Source organism: Nothoprocta perdicaria, unplaced genomic scaffold (genome assembly GCF_003342845.1).
Source record: "Nothoprocta perdicaria isolate Ctin4 unplaced genomic scaffold, notPer1 scaffold_76, whole genome shotgun sequence".
Taxonomy (NCBI): domain Eukaryota; kingdom Metazoa; phylum Chordata; class Aves; order Tinamiformes; family Tinamidae; genus Nothoprocta; species Nothoprocta perdicaria.
In genome coordinates this window covers 871,876-888,619 of record NW_020456043.1, presented here as the reverse complement: position 1 = coordinate 888,619, position 16,744 = coordinate 871,876, and the positions used below count along the sequence as shown (strand labels likewise).

Here is a 16,744-nt window from a genome sequence, read left to right as displayed (position 1 = left end):
CTGTATTTTTTTACGGATTCGTTGCAGTCGAGTGTTGCTTTTCCGAATCCCGTTTTCCAGCACCTAAGCACCCTCACGCCTCAGCTGGGGACCCTCGCAAGGAGACGGGGATTTGGGAGGGCCGAGCGCGTTGGCGTTAGGTCCCTCATTGGGGCTTCTCTCCAGAGCTGCCCCCGAGCCCAACCACCCAGGCTCCTGGTGCTCCCTGCCTGCACACGGGAACCCATCCAGCTTCCAGAAACCACAGCTCCATAGCAGAGGACACCGAGTGAGGCCGCGTGGTTCCTCAGCACAAGGGCACGCTGATAGTCGGGTTAGGAGGCACAGGGCAGAGCGCTGGGTCTGCAGGGAAGCAAATCCTGCTGCAGAAAGTTCCAGTGGGAGTCGGTGGGAGTTTCCGGGAAGCCATCTAGCAGTTTGGGATTCGCATGGGAAGCGGGAAGCCGGGGCTGCGGGAGCGCCTGCTCCTCGCCGGCCCGCGCTGGCGTCGCTGCTCGGCGAGCGACGTAAGGAGCTTGGCCCCGGGCGCGATGGTGCAACGGCAGAACGCGACACCGTGCCCTTCTTCTAGGTCACGGAGTGATTATATATGGAGCAGGGTGAGGTTATCTAACGCCCTGCAGCTTGTCTCTTCCAAAGAAGGAACGTGAGGGACGTTCTTACGTGGCCCGGTGGCGCGGGTCTCCAGCTGCTGCGTGTGGCATCCGCTGCCCTCTCTCAGAAAGCTGCAGCAGCGCAAGGACAGTCCCGCATTTGGAGCAGCTTCCGCGCCGGATGCAGCAGAGAGGCAGCCGACAGAGTCTGTGGAAGAGAGGGAGAATGGAGGTGGGATGTCAGCCCGGCCACAGGGCATCTCCACCTCACCGTCTAAACCAGCRAGGTGTCTAGGGAGTGTCCCAGTTGTCCTGATGTGCTCTCCTGCACACCAGGCTCCCTGCCCGTAGGAAGGGGTTCATATCCTCCCTCCTCCTTCTCCCTTGCTGCAGTTTCAATCCGCTGCGTCTTGATCTGTCTCCGCAGGCACGGAGAGCATCCCAGGAGGTGTCTCTGTGCATCCTCCTCCTGGCTCTCGGCCAGGGGCTGCGTGTTGCCCTGCTCTCCCGGTCTGCTTTTTGCACAGTTGTATTTCTGTGCTTGCCCCCAGTGTGGCRGCAGACGTGCCAGGCGCCGCCGCCCTCGGGCTCACCTGCACTGCAAGCAGATGGGCCTCGTCCCGCGCCTGGCAGGTGACAGTCTGCCCAATGCAGGTGACAGTCTGCCCGGCGCAGGTGACAGGCTGCCCGGTGCCTTTGCCGCGCGCGGCTCGCGATGCTCTGCAACGTTTTCAATGATGTTCGCTCCATGCCGCTTCGCCAGCCCAGGCACTTCCAGCAGCTCTGCTGCGTTCCCCATCCTCTTCCCCATCTCGTCCTGCATAACTTTCCATTCCCACCTGCATGGATCAGTTTGCATCCATACTTAATGCAGCTGGGTTTTCTTCTGAATTTGCTTCTGGACCCAGGAGTTTTTTGGCTTCCACGGCAGGTTTCTGGAGCATTTTCAGTGTTTCCTGGTGTGATATCTGCACATTGCACACATCATCCATGTGACTAATCGTAGAATCATAGAACCCTTAACGTTGGAAGGGACCTCTAGAGGTGATCTAGTCCAACCCTCCCTGCACACGCAGGGTCACCCAGAGCACGGGGCACAGGCTGCATCCAGGTGGGTTGATCTCCAGAGCAGGAGCCTCCACAGCCTCTCTGGGCCGCCTGGGCCAGGGCTCTGGCACCTGCACTGCCAAGAAATTTTTCCTTAATTTTCTGTGGAACTTTTGGTGTTTCAGTTTGTGGCCGTTTCCTCTAGTCCTATCGCTGGCCACCACTGCAAAGAGGACACTCCATCCTCCTCACTGCCTCCCTTGAGGTATCTATAGACACTGCTCAGGTCTCCCCTCAGCCTTCTCTTCTCCAGGCTGAACAGGCCCAGCTCCCTCAGCCTTTGCTCACAGGGCAGATCTTCCAGGCCCCTGATCATCCTCGTCCACCCATGAGCTGTAACGTGCACCCAAATAACAGAAGTTTGTTCTGAGCGTGTTTCTCTCATTGCCTTGCGAGGAAGCCGGGCGAGATAGCTCGGATGCATATCAAGATCCACRGCCCTCACTGCTGCTGCTGCAGCTATTCGCCAGGCCAGTTACCCTGTCATCGAGGGAAATTAGATTGGCCTTGACAAATCTGCGACGGGACTCGCTCATCATCTTGTTATCGTCTAAGTGCTCAAAAATAGGTTGCTTCATTATTTGTTCCATCACTTTTCCAGGAGTTCAAGTTAAGCGACCGGTTCATAATTCCCCGGCTTCTCCCTCCGCCTGTTTTTTACAGCCGGATGCAGCGTGCACTTTTCCTCTGCAAACCTCTCCTACCTGCCTCTGGTTAACACAGAAGTAGCTCAGGAATTGCTTCAGCTGAGCCTCTCTCGGATACCTTTGGAGCAGCGTATCCCACCAGGCCGGGGAATGGACCATTGTCCCATCCCAGCGTCCTTGCATCCTCTATGGCTCTGGCTTTTCCTGTCTCACTTGAATCCTGACCTTTCTGTTCACTAACCAGCACATTCAGAAGATTATTGAGGAGAAGATTTTGAATAGTATTGTCTATAACCTGCAGTGCTGCTGAAAGTGTGGGCCTGATCACAGTTTCCATCAGCGCAGGTTCATTTTAGCAGCCCCATGGCTGGTGAGGTGGGTAGAATTCCACCCTTGGAGTGATTTTCAGGAATGTCCAGTAACTTTCAGTGCCAAATTTGGCATCCGTTGCCATGCCCTCAGTTTTCAGGCAGTGGCGATCCCAGTGTTTCGTGACGGAGATGGGAATGGAGACATCCATACCGTGGCATCACGCATGCAGGAATCCCTTTGCCACGTTGTATTTACCTTGCCAATGTCTATTTATTTATTTATTGCATCTGTTTGCTGATTTCTCAATTCCTTTTCTATTTTCTTTTTTCTTCCCCACCCTCCCTCCAACAGGAATCATTAACCAATGGCAACAAGAATCCAAGGATAAAGTGATTTCCCTCCTGCTAACCCACCTGCCGTTACTGAAGCCGGGCAACATCGAGGCGAAAGTCGAATACATGAAACTCTTGCCCAAAATCCTGGCCCACTCGATCGAGCACAACCAGCACATCGAGGAGAGCCGGCAGCTGCTGTCCTACGCGCTCATCCACCCCGCCACCTCGCTGGAAGACAGAAGCGCCCTCGCCATGTGGCTCAACCATTTAGAGGACCGCACGTCGGGCGGCTTCGGCAGCCAAAGCAGRGGCCGGTCCGATTCCGTGGATTACGGGCAGACGCACTACTATCACCAAAGACAGAACTCCGATGATAAACTCAACGGATGGCAAAACTCGCGAGACTCGGGCATAAGTGTCAGCGCGTCCAGCTGGCAGGACAAAAACCTGGCGTGTGAGAACGGCCATCTGCCCCTCTACTCCTCCTCCTCTGTCCCCACAACTATCAATACGATTGGAACTAGCACAAGCACGAGTAAGTACCAGCACAAAAGCACTGGGGAGGGCCGTGCATGTTCCACAGCATAGACCACCCCCTGCTAGAAAGTCTTTCTTTGATGTATTTAGTGGACGGGCTGGTTTCAGTTGGGCCACAGAAAACTCCTCCTTTCCTACCTGCTTTTTTATTTCTTGCCTATTTTTCCCCTAATCCTGTAGGATTTCAAAAGCCTAGCAGCTGGAGAAGAGAGTAAAACAACCAAGAAGCTGTAAGAACAAAAATGCGTGTGGTTAGAGGCAGCCCCTTTCTTTTCGTAGATCTAAATCTAGATTTGGAGGCCACTATTCAGAAGTTCCTAAAGCGATGCAGGAGCTGAAGTTTCATTTCCCAAAGTGACTGAGGGCCTCGATGCAGAGCCTCCTTGGAGCCTGGTCTCCGAAGCTCATTTCTAGAACCAGGGACCCATGATCTTCAGAGCCCCTCTGAAAACATTCCCCTACATTTGTGGTGCACAAGGATGCCAAGCTAGTGGCAAACAGGGAGTTTTAGGCAGGCAGCCCTCAGTGCTTCTCATTTCGCTGGTGGAGCTTTTCCCCCACGGAGGCCCTTCCCAAGCTGTCATGGGAATGACACACGTTGCAGCCGGAGCCCAAGCACCAGGCAGCTGGAGACGCTGCAGGGCAGCGTGGCCGGAGATTTAGCACTAGTTTTGCGTGGAGATTTAGTGCCGCTCTCGTTCTTTTAAAGCCGCCGTTCATGCCTGCTGGCCGTCTCCGGGAGAGAACAAACACGGTGTTTTCTCCAAAGGTCTTGGAACCTCTTCCGTGCACTCGCTCCGAGCGGAGGGATGTTAGGATTGCTGTTGTGTCTTTTCTCCTAATGAAACGCAGCCTGTGCTCGGAGACCTTCCGCAGCTCGTGTTACACGGCGGCGGCGGTGCATCATTCCAGACAGGGCATGCAGGGCTGTGTGAAGGAAGTCAGCAAGTTCTTCTGAAACTCCCTTTTTATCCCTATTTTGGTGCGGTCTTCTCGCTCTTCCTGCCCTTTCTGCGCGCGGTTCAGCCCTCACGGTTTGTCCTCGTGATGATCATGTTCCTTGTGCTCACGGTCTCCTCCTTTTCTGCCCGAGACCTGAAGCTGGTTCCAGGACTCACCTGTGTCCTGGCTCTGTCACTGTGCTGTATTTTTGCCCATGCTATTGGGGWTGTCCTGGCAGGGGTTTAATAGCAATAGATGGAAGTTCCTCCTCAGGTCTGTTTTGAGGTTGGGCTCCCTCTGCAGCCTGCCCCATCTCGGACAGCCCTGTGCTCTCCTGGTGCTGCTGTCAGCACCTCACCTTGCTCTCCTCCTTCACCTTCACCTCAGGGGGGTTCTCCAGGCCTCCTGGCACCTCCCAAGCTGTGAAGCATGCGGAGCAGCTTCCAGGAGGAGAGGCTTCGCGTGGCAAGGGCCCTGCCACAGGGCAAAGGGTTCCCAAGGCACAAAAAGGAGCCGTGGACGCKGTTGTCCCTGTGTCTCTCCCACAAGTTTCTCTGGGACCCTCCTCGTGGCTTTGGTGGGCCTGGGACTTTGGGGGGTTTTCACACCAGTGAGAAAACCTAATAGGTGGATTCGGAAGGGAATTGGTTCCTCATGTTGTGAACTAAATATGGAGAGATCTGACAGGAGGAGTAAGTTTTGCCTGTGGAGGAAGAGACTTTCAGAGCTTCAGGTGAGGAGCTGAGAGCCTGGAGGCCCCAATATCACTTCCCTGAAGGGCAGCCCCATTCAGGGGCACTTGCTGAGGAGACCTGAGACAYGGTGACAGTTGGGATGCTGGAGATCAACTTCAGTGATGCCAGATGAGGCTTGCAAAAGTAGCTCCTGGTTAAATGGTTATGGCATTCTGTAGCTCGTCATTGGTGGTGAATGAAGTCCTGCTAGAAATATTACATCTTGAAGGGCATTTTTCCAGAATCCCCTCGTGTGTTTGCTTCTTTGAGCCTTTTTAGGCACAGCCTTGTCTGTTTGGAGGAGCAGAGAGCAGCCGTTGCCCGCTGGGCTCCATGTGTTAGCGAAGGGCACACAAACCTGAGAAATGTCTGGTTGGCTCCCAAGGTGCTACGATGCTGGGGTCCTCTGCCTCAATTCTCCCAGAACAAAAACAGCACCTCAGAACTTGGCAGACATCATAGGGTTGGAGAAGCCCCTCAAGGTGCCACCTTTCTCAGTGGGAATTGAGCAGAGGAGGTAGAGGAGGTCCTGGGACCAGGCTGGTGCAGCAGAGACTTCCTCCAGCCCTGCTGGGCACACAGAATCACAGACCCACAGGATGGCTGAGGTTGGAAGGGACCCCCAGGGATCCCCCAGYGCAGCCCCTGCTCCMGCAGGGACACCCRGAGCACGGGGCACCCGGGCGCATCCMGGCGCCTTGGGAAGATCTGCAGAGCAGGAGCCTCCGCAGCCTCCCTGGGCAGCCTGGGCCAGGGCTCGGGCACCCTCACACCAAACAAGTTCTTCCTCACGGCCACACGGAGCTGCCTGGGCTTCACCTTGTCCCCACTGCCCCTTGTCCTGSCACTGGCCACCACCCAGAAGAGTTTGGCCCCTTCCTCCCTCCATCCTCCCCTCAGGTGTTTGTCCATGTTGATCAGATCCCTCTCCCCCTTCTCTTCTCCAGGCTCAACAGGCCCCGCTCGCTCGGTCTCTCCTCACACGAGCTGCCCCAGCCCCTTCCCCATCCCTGTGGCTCTGCGCTGGCCCCTCTCCAGCAGCTCCACATCCCTCTTGTCCCGGGGAGCCCAGAGCTGCCCCCAGTGCTCCAGGTTTGGCCTCCCCAGAGCGGAGCAGAGGGGCAGGATCAGGATCCCCTCCCTGACCTGCTGGCCACGTCCTCCTGATGCAGCCAGGATCCTGTTGGCCTCCTTGGCCACAAGGGCACTGCTGCCTCATGGTCAACTTGTTGTCAGCCATACACCAGCTTTGAGCTGGTGGCCGTGTGAGCACAGCTCCCTCCTCCGAGTCCTCCTGGCACAGGTACCAGGAGTGCCAGGGGGTCCTTTGCTGGATGGTCACGTTCCTCCTTGTCCCTGGTGCCCTGCAGCTGCGGCGAGCAGCGCGTTGCCTCGCGTAACCCCCTGCCCCAAGAGCCCCGTGCAGCGCTTCCTGGCACCTCCCAGTGACTGGGTTTTGTGTCACAGCCTGATTCAGCATCAAGATTTATAGTGCCCATATGCAGGGATCCTTTTCCCTGAACTTAGCACCAAGGTAAACACATATTTCTACAACTGGGGAGGTTTGTAAAAGCATCTGGATGAATCTTCAGGCAAATCTAGTCTTAGATGTGCAGCTGTGGTTTGCGTGAGCAGCCCCGTGGTTCAGCAGGACCCCACTAAAGCACCAGGTTAGCTCCAGCTTCTGTGTATTCCCATGCGTGGTTCGGAGCTCGTGTCCCACATTTTGCACAGGGATCTGCAGGAGGGTTAAGAGCAGTCACCCCCCAGGGACAACCATCCCCTGCACCATGAGTCCTGCTGGAGACTGAGCCTTGCAGCATGTGGAGCTGCTGGGTTTGAAGCCTCCTTTGGGTTGTAGTTCCTCCTAATGTATTTTGATGGCAGCACGTTGCACCTACCTGCAGCCTCCCCATTCTTCACTTGCTAGTTCACAGCTTCTTCAAGGCCATATTTGCTTGGACACAAGAGCAGCGAGTCCACAGACGATGCTAAAGAATAAACGTGGCCAGTCAGCCCATGTCCCAACCCCTCCAGTCAATCAATAGGTCCTTTAAGCTTTAACTTCAAAGCAAATCCCTCAAGCTGTTTCAGTTTGAGTTTTATTACTTTCTCAAATATTTTCTCAAATAAAATTTATTATTTTTAATATTATTAAAATTTATTATTTTTATTTTCTCYTGTTACTTGTGGGGGTTTATCTGCATAGGAGTTAATCCAGCAGCAGCTTCCAGGGCACAGACTTCCCCAGCGCGGCTTGTTTCTGCTGCTGGAACGGGGCAGAGCCTCTCCCAAAGGCGGTGATCTCGCCCCAGGTKCTTTTGTCTTGCACTGTGGCACAATTAGATGCAATGCTGTTATTTTTTAAGGTTTAAATATGGATAGTTGAGGTTCACATGAGAATTTGCTCAGCTCTTTCCTCCTCTGCTTCTCTTTCACTCGACCTAGACCCAGACCGACGCTGAGAGAACAGACCTGGCTTTGTCTGCAGGCTGGTTGGGCTTACAGAGGGCTTGGAAACCTCGTGCAGCTTTATCCTTAATTTCTACTTCTCTTTAATGGTGTTGTTAGCTGATGTTAGCAAAGATTTGAGGAACTGCTACGAGAGGACAAGAAGAGATCCCTGCTCTCCAGCATTTCCAGGGCAAGTCTGCAAGAGCTCTCTGGATTTGCWCCGGTGATCTGCGAATGACCCAGTGTCATAAGCGACTGGTTTGGATCCRGAGGAACCACAAGGATATAGATCCATCAAGAGAGATGAAAACCAACATATTGCCACCCATCCACTGCTTCAGAGCAGCTGCTTCAGAGCAACTTCCTTGCATGCTCTTAGCCTGTCCCGCGCAGCTGGAGCTACAGCTTTAAGCCAGACTTAGGGCGTGCTGGGAGTGAAGGTGGCCTCCTCGCAGGCCCGTGAACGCGAGCGGGCAAGAGGCCAAAACTACCCCGGGCCGAGCGGGAAGGGATCAAGCAGAGAGCCCTCGGCTCTGCCGCTGACTCAGACAGCAATTACAAAATGCCTGCGTTGCAAAACGCATTTGCAGGGTAGATGGACCCTTAAATATCCAAAGTGAAACAACAGAAAAGAAATACCAGGCCGCCTTCTCCGTCACACAGGGGCAGCAGGGCTGGAGAAGTGCTTTTCCAGGGCACAGGGCTTAGCAGAGGAGCTTTCACAAAGACAAAATGCACGGAGCACCTCATTCTGCCTGTCTGCCCGCACAAACACCTCTCCCCTCAACGTTCTTAATGCATCCTTTAATTCTCTGCAGCTGGCAAAGAGAGGAGCCGTCTCCAAAATTCCGTTTAATTTTAATAAGAGCAGTACAGCTCTTGGCTCTGCTCGCCAGGCTCCGTAACAGAGGGGTAAGAAATGAAAGTTACAGCCCAGCAGTTCCTGGTGCTTGAGCTCTGACTCTTTTCTTTCCCCTGGGTAATTGGTTCTACCTGAGTATGATCTGATTGCACAGGGGGGCTCATTTGTCAAGGGGAAGGGAGCCTCRCTTAACCCTCTGTTCCCTGCCTGCTTGGAAGGGAGTGATTGTGGAGGAAAAGGAGGGTCTCTTGTTAAAAATTGGGAAACTGGGGCGTGCTTGTTGCAGTCAATGCACTGATTCAGACTGAACACGTGCACATGGAACTGCCTGGGTTTCAAYTTGTCCCCATTGCCCCTTGTCCTGTCACTGGCCACCACTAAGAAGAGCTTGGTCCCTTCCTCCCTACATTCTCCCTTCATGTACTTGTACATGTTGATCAGATCCCCTCTCAACTTTCTCTTCTCCAGAGAAGACAGGCCCAGCTCAGTCTCTCCTCGTATGAGAGATGTTCCATTCCCTTCATCATCTCGGTTGCCCTCCTTTTGGCAATATCAAGCTTGTTGAGCTACAGCTGTAGAGGTAAGGCTTCATTYCCTAGCCCTGCCGTGTATCTGTTGGACAGGTCTTCTGGTCACCTATTCCCAAAATGTAACATGGGAATAACAGTGTCACTTCTTTGAGCAGTTCATGGTGAGACTTTCCTTGGTGTTGTCTTTGGCATAGTCCCAATGCATCTAAACTCCTCTGGAGTTCAGGTTCTAAGGASATGAGCTGTCAGCCCCACTGCAAAAGGGCAAAAATACCTGGATTTTACTGCAGGAGCAACAGCAGGTTGTCTGAAACATTTTAATTTAAGAGCCAAATGTTGAGGTGTTTCTCACAGATAAAGGAAGACCTTCTTGTGCAAATACCTGATCAGAAGGTGTCTCAGTGTCAAATGCAGACAGCACTTCAATAAGGATGAGATTCTGCAGTTGTGACCTTGCTTATGGGATGGTAGCACTGCCCAGCCAATGTTTRGGCCACCACAAAGCAGTAGCACAGCAGGCACTTTGCTGTGGGATGGCCACAGAGAAGGTAGGAGGTGCTCACAGTTGATGCTGGCCTTATAGGATCTTGTGTGTTGTCCAAGGGTCCATCTCCTGCCTGTGCTTCTGAACAGAGCAGGAGGTTCTCCAGGTGGTGGGGTGTTCCTGATGAGAAGATGATCCAGGATCCAGGTGATCGTGGTGAGAAGAGGGCAGACCCCAGGGTTGAATATCCTCCAAAGCAGAGCTCCTGGACACTGACTGTGTTTCTGCAGGGGAGCCGGTACCAGCTCTTGGGTGCTTTCGTGTCACTGTGCACCCACATTCCCCCACCCGTGAGCCGGGTGGTCCTCGGACCAGACAAGCTGCTTTTGTACAAAAAGTGGTGCACTTGTTGGTGCACTCCAACCCCTCCAACCCGCATCCCATGGGAGTCTCTGCTAGCAGGCTTGAAGTCACTTGTCTAACAGGAGAGAGGGCAGTGCAGTATAGGAGAAATACCCGTTTAACTTATTGTCCCCCCAAAGAAAAACCTTTTATCTTGTCCTGAGTCTGAAGAGACCGAATAAATCAGCGCAGTTCCTGGAGTGCCAGCAGTAGTGCTCRTTTTTGTCAAGATTCATGGCTCTCAGCTGCACCTGCCCGCTCRTGGAAATGCTCCCGTTGCAGAGCGGTGCTCACGTGTCAGCAGTAAGAGGAGCCGATGCTCAGACTCCCTGAAACCTCAGGAAACTTCAGGGATGCTGGTGGTGGGAGGGCACCTGCGGAGAGAAGGGGCGCCCTGTGTCCCCTCCACTGGAGCACCTCCCTCTGAAAGGGAGGCTTGCACCTCAAGGGAGGCAGTGAGGAGGACGGGGCGGCCTCCTTTCAGTGGTGGCCACCGATAGGACTAGAGGAAACGGCCCCAAACTGAAGCACCAAAAGTTCCACGGGACCTTAAGGAAAAAAATTGTGTTTTGTGACACTGTCRTGCAAGAGGTTGTTGTCTGCTGCTGTAGACTGATCTGTTCTTGTAGCCACCACCCGACCTGAGCACAATAACGGGTAGGAATTGCCTGTTGTAGCCTGGGGGAGCAGCTGGGTTTGTGTTGGGTTGCTAGACAGCTTGCAAGTACAACGTCTCCTCTGTGCAGATTTGCTGCCATGTGAAGGTGACTGTGTGCCCTCAGTGCATGTTTAACTTCTATAGGGTGACATCTTTCTTCTCATGCGGAGTTAGCAGTTAAACAGCAAGCATTTTGCTTTTAAAAATAAATGTATATATAAAGTGTGCAGAAGTCTTAACATGGGTACAAGAGTAAAGCAAAAGGGATGTACAGTTCTTACTACTGGGGCTTAGCTTTGTAGTCAGGAATTTTCTTTAGAAATTTCCACCTCTCAGTTGGCCCTGAGCTGCCTTAGCCCGTGGCTGCTCCCCTACCAGGTGTGGCTGGTGTAGAAATGAAGAGGAGGACTCGGGTGGTGCGTGCAGCAGTGAGCCCAACGTTGGCCAAGTTGGCCTTGCTCAGGAGTTGCTTTCGTGGGACAGGGCCCCTGATCTCACAGTATTCCCTRTTAGTTACCCAGGGGTGACCAGGAATCCAGGTGAGGGTGGAGGTTGCAAAACTTTAGTTTTTTGTTTGTTTTTCTTCTACTGGAGGAGTAAAATTTGGAGGTTTTTTGCCTATATTATACATGAGGCTTTCAACTGTAGTAGACTGGGGCATCTGTTGTCTTGCTCATGCCCTCTAGTGTTACCTGTAACCACTGGAGAACATTCCTAGGAGTTTCYTAGGCACCCTCAAATACCTTGCAAATTCTGGATTTAAAAACAGGGGAAGATCCATACAAAAAGATAACTTGTGACTAAAATTGATCTCTATAGTCCATGAAGACTGTGCACAAGTACCACAGAGAAGTGGWCTGAGAGGGTAGTGGGCGTCTTCCACAGCGGCTGTTTTGGGAAAGAGCCGCGTTTGTCACAGCCCTGTGCTCGGCGTCTGCTCTGCAAAGAACTCTAACTGTGTCAATGGCAGATGTCCCATCCCATATACAGAGGCAAAGCCCTTGGACACAGGGAGGAGGTATCCCCAGCTCTGCACTGTGTCATGGGAGCACGCGAGGAGATGAATGCTCAGCTGCTGCCTGCCTGGAGACCATCAAGCGCTGGAGAGGACAGCAGCGGTGGAGAACAGGGATGGCTGTGCAGGGCTGCCCAGGCATTGGCAACACTCACAGCTCCTGCTCCTGACGGGCAGCTGGGCACTGCAGAGCTCCGTTTGGTAGCAGGGTATCCAGGAGAGGTGGACAGAGGGATGTCCAGCTGTTGTGCTTGGCATGGGTCATTGGATGGACCAAGTGCGTGGCTCATCCCACCACTCCCGCACTGGCCAGGAGCTCGAGGCAGAGCGACCAAGCGCGCYGCCCGTCCCTGCTGTCCCCGCAGCCGCTGCCGTGGCTGTTGGCTGGGCGAGTGCAGGGAGGGAGACCGTGCCCTGGGGTGTCCTGGAGCACAGCAGCAAGCCCTGCRCTAGGAAAATAGGTTTATGGAATGGCTGGGATTCGTCTAAGTGGAAGAGATGGAAGCTGCCTGGGTGTACGTGCTTGTGAGGTTGCATGTGAAGATGTGGGAACCTGGGCTGGTCCTCTTGGAGATGACCCTCTGCATTGAAGGGGAAAAGAAAGATTCTCACATCTAAACTTGAGGTCCRTTTTTTAACTCTGGAAGCAAACTACTCCAGCTGTCTCTCCTTCTGTTTCTAGCTATGTTTGGGCAGTCTACAAGTCAGGCTGACTATTCACAGYGAACATTGAAGTGGGTAACACGATGGATCATGCTGGCTTATCAGCTCATCTGTCCTTCCAGGCTTTGTGGCTTGCTCCACCAGTGTCCAGGTGGCCACAGACCCTCCTCTTGCTTTCGGAGTTGATGTCTGAGATCCACAAAACAATGACMGGGAATAACCAGCCCATTGACGTGTGCAGAGTGTTTTGCTTCTGACACAGCATCCAGGTCAGCATTTGGGAGAGCAGCTCTCACATCTCACACTCCTATTTGGCTGAGGCCTCTGGCGTTCGCTGTTTGCACGGCTGGCATTTGGTGGCCTCTTCTTGCAGGGGAGCCACAGYGCGCATCCTTGGAGAGGACTGACCAGTTTTCTGGCCTGCAGCAGCTGGGTTTGAGTGATGCAGGTAGCAAAGAGGAGCTTGTTAGTTTGGGTTTCAAACAGCAAGGGAATGGAGGTGAGGACCCCGTCGCCTTGCCCCGCTCTGCTCTCACCCGGCCGCAGGAGAGGGCAGATGGGCAGCCTGCCCCAGCTGCCTTTGGCTGCTCTAGGCAGCGCGTTGGGCAGGGGGTGCTGGTGTCCCGGTTTGGGGCGAGGTCGGGCACCCCGAATCCTTACAGACCTCGCCACGGCTTTGCTGTCTCTGGCTCTCAGGCTTCGCTGCGTGGGCCGCGGCTGCAGCACGAGGCTGCGGCGCTGCGCGCATCCCGGCTCGCTCCCGCCCCGCTGCTCAGCCCGCTCGGAACCTGCTCCGTGCAGGGCTCGGGAGAGCTCCCGCCTTCCCCCGGCTGCCAGGAAGGGTGTTTGAGCCGTTGCACAGGTGTGATGGATGGATCCCAGTGCCAGGTGTGCTTTACCAGACGCTCTGGTGCCTCAGGCAGTGGCACGGGTGACAGTAACCTGCACTTCTCATTGCATGGGAGCTTGTTGCTCTCCCCAAGGGGAGCTTTGCTTTGCTCCTCACCCAGCAACGCTCCTGGATCCCCGTCCGGGYTTTGTGCTTGCTGCGGCCACGGGAACCATGTGGAAAGGGGCTCCAGYAGGAGTGGAACACGCAGGCACCCTGCGGGTGGGACGGCTTGGGACGTGCCTCGTGTGTGTCTGCAGAGCGTGTCCCGAGCAGCATCTGCAGCCACGCAGAGCCGCACGCTGCTGCCAGCCCTGGCAGTGACTCGGCTGCTGGATGCCTCCACCAGGACCCTTTKGGTGCTGGGCAGCATCACGTGGGAAGGGGCTCGTGCTGGCAAACGCTCCCGCAGAGCCTTTCCGCTCCCTGCAGCCTTTGGGCGCCGCGTTTGCTCAGCCCTTCCCCGTGGATCCTCCGGAGCATCTCGGTGTGATGAGGGGGCCAGCTCTCCGTCACACACATTCCGAGTGCTCTGAAACTCCTAGATCTGGTGGAGAMATAGGGCAAGATGAGCTCTCACTCCCACTGCCACCATGTAAAAGCCACAGACAATTCGCCAGGTGCGGCGGCACTCGTAGCCGTGCTCTGCTTTTCCCAAACTGGAGAAGGGCAGGACTGCCCTGCTTTGTCTTTTTCCCAAAATATATATATTTTCCAGTCTCTCTCCCAACTACAGCATTGCACCGGGACTTGCTGTGTTCCCCTGACTCTGTACCATGAGGATATTTAATTAACTTCTGACTTCTGGTTTAAAGGAGCAGTGCGCAAAATAGTTATTTACTTCATTTGGAAATGCTTTTAATCGTTGCCATAATTATAGCTCCCTGCTCTTTTGGAGGATATTTTTCTTAGCAGGGGGAAGGGAYGAGAGAAGGGGGAATATTTGCCGTTCTCCTTGTGGTTATCACATCCTTCAAATTACTAAAAGAGGCTGGGATAATAGGTCTGGTGATTATATATAGGCACCATCTGCTCTGCTGCTGCTTCCTATCAAAGTGCAGCTAGGAGAGTGCAAGAAGGATATTTTCTCTCCAGCTATATTAAGACTGTTTCCATCCCAGCTCCAAAGCAGAGCTCTCTGAATGCAAATGGATCAAATGCACTGTAATCAATGGCTCATTTTTGGCAGCCTTGAAGCAGAGCCGGGTTTTTTTTTTSCTCCCCTCTCGCTCCCGAGGTTGTTGCTCCCGCTGGTTACGCAATTCTGGGCAAGGCGAGCGGCTCGGCGCTTCGTGTGCCCGTGTAGCTGCAGTCCCTCCCTTTGCTGAGCAATATAGTCTTTTATTAGCACGGAGAGCTGGGCTTTGGCTCGAGCACAAGGGAGTGCCTGTTCCGAGGATGCCGAGGACAGGTTTCGAGCTGGTGGAGGAGGGAACAGGCTCTGCGGAGCGGCTTGGGGCAGTAACGGGGAAGGGTAGGAGCTCTGGCCACCCTCTTTTCCTGGTTTTGRGTGATGGATGGAGCCATGGGATGCTGCGGGGTGCTGAGTGGCAAGGGCTGCATCCCCGCTGCATCCTCTCTCATGGGGAACCTGCTGCATTTGGCAGGTGATGGCACTGGGAACCACAGGCTTTTCTCCTCTTCTGGAGCTGGTGGGATTTTATCTCTTTAAAGAAGAGCCTCCTTGGAAGCCAAAGGCAGAAGAGAGGGATTGAACAGAGTCCAGGAAACGATGGGGCCGGTGGTGTCGTTGGGATGGGACATCCGAGCCGCAGTGCGACCAGCCCCGTTAGCTGAGGGTTTGCGGGTAACGTCCCCCCGTGCGGGGCTCCTGAGGGTCTCCTGGCGGCAGAGAGGGACCCCACAAGGAGACGGGGTCATCATGTTGTGGCTCTGCCACAAGCAGGGAGGATTTTCCCCCAGGAAGCCAAAGCGAAAACTGGATAAACTCTGGGGTAACTAGTGCGACTCGGCTTGGTGCTGCAGCCCTGTTGTTCACGGGCTGGGGTTCCCGAGGTCCGGAGCTGTTCATCGCTCGTTTGTGCATAAATGTATGAGAGAAACCACATTAGTTGGCCYGGGGATCAGGGTGTTACGTTCCCCGGTGAGCAGGGACAGTGCAGCTTCGGGCTGGCCTTCCTTGCAGCGTTCCTCACGCTGCATCCTGGCTGCTCTCCCCATCTCCAGCAGTCTCRGGAGCCAGTTGTATTTGTCTTTCCCATTAAATCCCTGTCTGAATTTCCAGCCCGTCCAGCCAGGGCAAGGCAATCCCATGGGCTGGGGAGAAACCCAGCGCGAAGCTCCAGAGAAGTTCGTGGGGTTCTGCTGCTCCCTGGAGCTTGCTGGGCCTCCTTCCAGGAACGGGAGGTCCTCGGTCCCTCCGGGTGGCTAAAACCACGAACCAGCCCCATTTACAGAGCTTCGGATGCACCCAGCAGCGTCCCGGGGCTCCGGCCCTGCTGCCACGCAAAGGGGTAAATAAAAAATATCATCGTTCCCAGGTCCTGAGCCATGGCCAGAGCCCACGCGGGGCTCCCGTTGGCCCCTGCAGCATCCTCGGCCTCGCAGGCTCCGCTCGCAGAGATCCGCAGCGGGAAGAACAAGTGGGTTATTGTTGCCTCGTCCGGTCCTTGCCTTGAATGGGAAACGGCGTGTTAAAATGCCGTTTTCATTCGAGCCTCTTTGAGAGGCTCTTGCTGCTTCCCGAGGTCTCCGGTCAGGGCAGCGCTCGGCTCCTGGCTCTTTTTTCCCCTCTACCATGCACAGCTACCCGGTGGCCGCTTTTATTTAGGGCTGTTGGGGTTTGGTCCCCCGCTGCGGCTCGTGTTCGCCGCGGATTCAGAGCCTGGGATGCGGCTCATCCGGCGCGGCACAAATGCYGCTGAAGTCACAGCCTCGGAATCTGCTGGGGGAGAAAACCGCTGAGAAAAGACTCCAAGGGTTAGGGGACATTGTGCCGAAAAATGTTCTGCCCCGCTTGGCCACGCTTTGGGAAGGAGGCCAAGAGCCAGGCGGGCAGCGCGATTCCCYGGCACGGCTTTCGCGGAGACCCGGCAGAGGATGTTGGAGAGGTGATGGATGGAGAAGCCGTGGGCCTCCCGGCATCGTCTTCGTGGAGCGGGTGATGCCTCATTGTTTGAGGAGTGGGAAGGGTGGTGGGATCCCAGCAGGATGCTTGGGATTCCCGCACCACGGAGCACATCCCACAAAGCCTCCGGAGCGAAAGCAGGATCCGCGCTCCGCAGAGCGGCTCACTTGGGATTGAGCGACTGCTTCACACATCTTTTCTCCTGGCTTGTTAGAGTGGAACCGCAGAGCAGGAAAGGAGTGGGGTGTGATCGGACACTCTTGGAGCCCGTAGCAAGGTTGACRGCCAAGGAAAGAAAGAGAAGCTCCACGTGCACCTCCAGAAGGGCTCGACGGGCACCTTGCCCTTTTGCTTCCCCCAGAGCGGGCAATATTCAGTTTGGCAATGCCCCGGGTTGAGGGGCAGACGGGGGCTGAGCTTGTTCTGACATCCCCATGGATTTCAGGGRGCTGCAAAGGAGCAACCACAGTGGAGGGCTTGGAGCCGCCGTGC

The 16,744-nt window shown here is 54.8% G+C and overlaps 1 protein-coding gene across 3 annotated transcripts in view; it reads left to right on the top strand.

The window, feature by feature from the left end:
• The window catches only part of SAMD4A (sterile alpha motif domain containing 4A), an 86,387-nt gene that overhangs the window by 45,492 nt on the left and 24,151 nt on the right, over positions 1 to 16,744 (top strand). For all 3 annotated transcript variants that reach the window (XM_026051546.1, XM_026051545.1, XM_026051544.1), the window contains exon 2: positions 3,011 to 3,529. In XM_026051546.1, the coding sequence (XP_025907331.1) occupies positions 3,011 to 3,529 (519 nt within the window). The remainder of the gene's footprint in view (positions 1 to 3,010; positions 3,530 to 16,744) is intronic.